This window comes from Bufo bufo, chromosome 2 (genome assembly GCF_905171765.1).
Source record: "Bufo bufo chromosome 2, aBufBuf1.1, whole genome shotgun sequence".
NCBI lineage: Eukaryota > Metazoa > Chordata > Amphibia > Anura > Bufonidae > Bufo > Bufo bufo.
In genome coordinates, this window is record NC_053390.1 from 211,870,408 (window position 1) to 211,876,407 (window position 6,000).

The window sequence follows — 6,000 nt, forward strand, 5'->3', positions numbered from 1 at the left end:
CAGGAAGTTAAACATGTATAACATTTGAGAAAGCCGAAGTGGCCCTAAGCAGCTTCTGCCTTCCCTCTGCATTGCCCATCTTTCTCTTCCGTGGTACCAGTACAATCTATTGTGCAAACTTCCCTGCATAGATAAACACACCATCGCAAATGTTTCTAGTCCTTAGTTGACATCACCTGAACACGTCTGACTTTCCTATCGCCTTTACTGTTTAGGCTCACGTTCAGTCGGGAATGGTTCCTTCTCATCCAACTGCTCACCCTATGATGCTGATGACTGCACAGCCTCCAGGTGGTCCTCAAGCAGCGCTTGCACAGAGTGCATTACAGCCCATTCCTGTTTCTACAACTGCACACTTCCCCTACATGACACATCCTCCAGGTGAGCGTTGGATTAGAATATCAGCAGGTTTTAAAATGGATCACTTTTCTTTGTTTCTCTTAGGTCCTTAGTTATTAACAACTTGTTTTATTGTTTTTGTCACTCAGTCCAAGCACATCACCAACAACAGCTCTGAACTTGGAGTTTCTGTGAAAAAGGCTGGAACCCTTTTGTAGGCCAAAAATTCTCCCGCCACCTTCTTCCCACCGATGGAAGTTGTGACAACTAGAATTTCTCATTTTTGTTTAAAAAAAACAAAACAAAAAAACAACAAAACCTGATTTCTGCTAACCTCCAATAGGAATGCTAACTGATCACCTTGCAGTGGGAAAGATTCAAACGGAGTAGCGGCATGTAGGAGCTTGCAGGCTGTCCGGACACTGCATCGCTCTTCCTAAAGCCAACCTTTGCTTGCTGATAACTGGAAGTTATTTATTTTTAAAGGCCCTTCTAAGTTATGAACTCATCAGCTAGCGAAAGAAGTAACACGAGTGATTCTTGCTGCTATCTTCACCTTACAAACAAAAATCAAGACTCTAAAACCCCTTTTTATGTCTAAACTTGAAACCGATTCAGTAAAATTCCTATCATCAAACTGATGGATTATTATTTATGAATCAGGTTTGATGTGGCCTCTGTCTTGTGACAGTGGGGTAACTTTTAAGTTAAGGAAAAAAAAACTTTTACTTTGTAGATAATATAAAATAAAAACTGAAAAAAAAAAATTAAAAATAAAAAAAGTTTTAAAAACTGAAAACAGACTTTGTGTTTAACTTAAGTTGTTGAAGGGGTTCAGTGTGCTTATTTTTACCCTTAGACAGACTTAGAGAGGTGTCTATGGGATAGGTCATAAATATTTTTACTGGGTAATTCACTTTAATGCTTGAAAAACATTTAGATATATAATGGTTTGAGTATTTGTGGTTTGATATTTTAATGGGATGTGAACTGAATGTAATTACCAGTATTCACCGAAATGTCCAAACTCAGAGCATAGATTTTCTTTAGAGAATATAAAAAAATTGAACATCTGGTATCATTGCACCAATGCCATAAGGATTCATATGCAGCGGATTAGTCTTATGTCCCTCTTTTTTCTTCTGTGAATTGGATTTCAAATCCATGTTCTAAAACTCTGCAACCCTTGGAAATGCTGCACAATTTATATTGATGTCATTCAAAAGGTTCTCCGGGAATTTAGAAAATGACAGAAAATACTTAAATATTACTTTATTATAAATATATTCCCAAATACCGTTCATAGTTATAATGGCTCTTTTTGTCTAGCTAGCAATCATTAGGAGAAATAAAATGGCTGCCGTCCTATTAATACACTCAGAACCTGTCCTAATCACACAGAAGGACAACTTACTTCAGAACACTGAGCTAAAGAGCTGCCTCATCCTCCTATCTGATCTGATTCTCAGGGATTATCATCCTGTATACAGTTGATAAGATCTTCAGCTGAATCTCTGTAGGAATGGCGTCAATGAGGAGACATGAAGTACTCGTGGACTCTATTCCTACAGAGATTTAGCCAAAGTTCTTACACAGAGAAAACTGCCCCCTTTTGTCTAATGGGAAAAATAGTAGGCTACAAGTAATTTCTGTCACTGTTTACTGTGACCATACAAGACATTGTACAAGGCATTAATAATTGGTCTCCGACTAAAAAGCTGTTTGATTATTTTCATCTAATTTCCATGTATTTTGATGTGCTGAAAACAAATAAAATATTGAAAAAAAAACTCCTAGATGTCATAATTTCCCACAAAATGCAAAATTGTCTTCAAATATATATATATATTTTTGTATTTTTTGTATTTTTTTATATAATGGGTTTTTAACTAAATTTAAAGTCCAAATTACTATTAATTTATTCACATAAGTGCATTTAAGAAATAAAAAATAAAAAACCTTAAATAAATAGCACTGTAAGGGTCCATTCACACATCCGTGGCAAAACTCGGACACCGGCAATGTGCGTTCCGGCACTAATAGAATATGCCTATTCTTGTCCACAATTCCGTTCCGCAAAATGCGGGTGAATACAAGTGCTGCTCTAAAAGACATGTCTGACTACTTGGATACTCAGCAGCATGCTGTATGTTAAGGCTACTTTTACACTCGCGTTTGGTGCAGATCCGTCATGGTTTTGCACAGACTGATCCGTTCAGATTATACAACTGTCTGCATCCGTTCAGAACGGATCAGTTTGTATTATCTTTAACATAGCCAAGACGGATCCGTCTTGAACACCACTGAAAGTCAACGGAGGACGGATCAGTTTTCTATTGTGCCAAATTGTGTCAGTGAAAACGGATTCATCCCAATTTACTTACATTGTGTGTCAGAACGGATCCGTTTGGCTCAGTTTCGTCAGACGGACACCAAAACACTGCAAGCATCGTTTTGGTGTCCACCTCCAAAGCGGAATGGAGATGGAACGGAGGCAAACTGATGCATTCTGAGCGGATCATTTTCGATTCAGAATGCATTAGGGCAAAACTGATCTGTTTTGAACAGCTTTTGAGAGCCCTGAGCGGATCTCACAAACGGAAAGCCAAAACGCCAGTGTGAAAGTAGCCTAAGCCTCAGCCCTAAGTCTGTGCTTCTAATGGTAGAAGGGGTTAATCTTTCCTGAAGAATCTGACTTTGAAGATGATGCAAGACCAAAATTGTTTACTCAGGAGGAGATGAATGATTTGGTAAGAGACTTGAATCTTCCCAAAGATGCCGCGGAGTTACTCGGATCAAGGCTGAAAAGCAGGAATTTATTGTTGCCAGAAGTGTCATCTTCATGGTTCAGACATCGTGAAAAGGAGTTCGTTCCTTACTTTGCCCAGGAAGACAAGTTGGTTTATTGCAGCGATGTCGAAGGTCTGGTGGGTCAATTTAAAATCAAATATGAATCAGAGCAATGGCGTCTTTTTATAGATTCTTCAAAACGAAGTCTCAAAGCAGTTTTACTCCACAACGGTGTTTTTTACGCTTTCATACCTGTAGGTCATTCCGTACACTTAAAGGAAACCTACGAGAACTTGGAATTAGTTCTTCGTAAACTTAAATATGAAGACCATGGTTGGCAAGTGTGTGGGGATTTGAAGGTCTTGTGCATGCTGCTCGGGCAACAAGCTGGGTATACCAAATACCCTTGTTTTCTGTGTCTATGGGACAGTCAAGACCAACAAAATCACTGGACCAAGAAGAGTTGGCAGCCGAGGGTGCTAACAGCCTGTGAAGAAAATGTCCTCCGAGAAACTTTGGTACCTTCCCATAAAGTTGTTCTACCACTTCTCCACATAAAATTGGGATTGATGAAGCAATTCGTAAAATCACTTCCAAGGGATGGAGAATGTTTCAAATACTTGGTTGGTCACCAAGTTTCCAGGCCTGTCGGAGGCAAAATTGAAGGAAGGTGTGTTCGTCGAACCAGACATTAGAAGGCTTATAGTTGATCAAGGGTTTGTCAATACCATGACGGATCCTCAAAATGAAGGGTGGATTGCATTTAAAGAAGTCGTACAGAAATTTTTAGGCAATAACAAAGATCCTCACTACAAAAAGATCGTCAGACGAATGCTGAAAGCATTTCAAGCTTTAGGTTGCCTAATGACTTTGAAAGTGCATTTCCTCCAGTCCCACCTTGACTACTTTCCTGAAAAATTGGGAGCTGTGGGTGAGGAACAAGGTGAACGATTCCACCAAGACATTAAAGAGATATAAAGGAGATACCAGGGAAAATGGAGCATTACAATTATGGCAGACCACTGTTGGATGCTTCAGAGAGACAATCCAGATGCTACTCACAAGCGTAAATGCACCAAGAGGAGCCTCACAGGGAAGAAGAATAGAGTTTAGTGTGTGTAGGTGAGCTCATTTCAGTTCAAAACAGTATTTTCATGAAAAAATTGTAATAAAACTTTAATTTTATAAGTCTATTTCCATTTATTTTGAGGTATTGCCTTATTTAACATAGTTACCTAAATTGTCAGGAAACATAATGTCCTGTGACAAAATGGAGGTCCTTTTCGGATTCAGCGCACCAAAAAACACAAAGATTGTGTGGAATAACCAAAACAGCTCTTGAAAAAATATTTTTTTTCTTTTCCCTAGATCCCGAATGCATCAAATGGGTAAGGAACGTGTGTGTGTCTGTTCAGACTAGTTCCTTGGCCATATATTTTTATGGTATTGGTGCATTGATACTGGAGTATACCGTATATCTTTTTAATATACTTACCGGTAAATATGGCTTGTGTACTACTGTAATTAGATCAACATTCAGTTCATTTAAGAAATGGAAAAATGTTTTTGATTTAAATGAGACCTATGTGTTTAGGAATAGCTTTGCTTAGTTCAAGAGAGAAACTGGTCTTGTTACCCATAGAACCCAGTCAGAGCTAAGCTTTAACATAGCTTGCTGTGGTAAAATGGAAGATTCTTTGGGATTGGTTTCTATGGTAAACAGTCAGTTTTTCACAAAACTCATTCCCGAAGCAATAATTATATATTTTTGTTAAATATAAAAAGGTGATTACACATGATGGGGTCCTATTCCTTTTCTGTCTGTAAATATGTTTGTATTTTAGTGCACTTTATTAACCACAGCGTCCTGATAAAGGTGAATGACACTTACTGACTTCAGTGGAGAAAAGCTGCAGCATTGAAAACCATATGTAAAAACTGAAAGTTTAGTTAAAAAATACTGAAAACCAAGTGATCCAATGTGGCTTTACTTTGATTTTCACTCTTGTGCAATTCTGAGCGCTGCACCTAAAATACTGCATTCATCCCACCTTCCGCAGTCGCTGCCTGTAGAGGAAAAGTAAAGCTGCTGCATCTTCCCAGAATAAGACAACCCCATTCATGCTGCAAAAGTCTGATTTTATGAAACCAGATAGGGTTCTAACTGTAAAGGGTTATTCCTAGCTTAGCCTTTCATGGCTGCGATCAGAATAACCCTCGTAAGTGGTGGCTGAATTACGGAGCTGAGTATTCTGCGCTTCACTATTTTTGTGACTCCCATAGCAGTAAAGGAGATGTACTCTAACAGCATGATTACGGTACTCACATGCTGCATAGTATATTTGGGTATGTTTTTAATATTAATATATCTGTGTGTAATGCATCCAATGAAATGAGCGCGAAACAGTAAGGTCTTTACATATCTGTCTTATACCGGAATGGTGAAACTAGAATTACAAAGATATCAAAGAACTGGGCAAAGGTGTCCTACTGGAATTTTTTTTTAAATTTGTGAAAAGATGAGACAATTTAAAGGTTTTGTTTTAATATGCCAGTGGTTAACTAAAAGTTATATCTAGTTTCAGGCTACAATTAACCATCACAACTACCCTCCTCTACTGCATTCTCTTCCTTTTCTCCTTTTTGCAGATAGTGATGCCCCTTCAGCATTGACAAAAGTCCTGGTCATGTGATTAATTAGATGTAGGGCTGGTTATCGTATGTGTGAGAGCTGCACTTCTAATAAGCCATGCAATGACCAAGAGAGATTTTCTTTTTCCTGAAAGTAACCAATAAATATTTCTGTTAAATGACTGCAAGCAGAGACTTTAAAAACCATGGAGAACTGGGACAAAAATAACTGGGCTGAAA

The 6,000-nt window shown here is 38.2% G+C and overlaps 1 protein-coding gene across 5 annotated transcripts in view; it reads left to right on the forward strand.

Annotated features, from left to right (window-relative positions):
- The window catches only part of ATXN2 (ataxin 2), a 160,052-nt gene extending 159,350 nt beyond the window's left edge, over positions 1-702 (forward strand). For all 5 annotated transcript variants that reach the window (XM_040416098.1, XM_040416097.1, XM_040416099.1 and 2 more), the window contains 2 exons: positions 216-381; positions 489-702. In XM_040416098.1, coding sequence (XP_040272032.1) covers positions 216-381; positions 489-517 — 195 coding nt within the window. In that variant the 3' untranslated portion in view covers positions 518-702. The remainder of the gene's footprint in view (positions 1-215; positions 382-488) is intronic.
- The last annotated feature ends 5,298 nt before the right edge of the window (positions 703-6,000 follow it).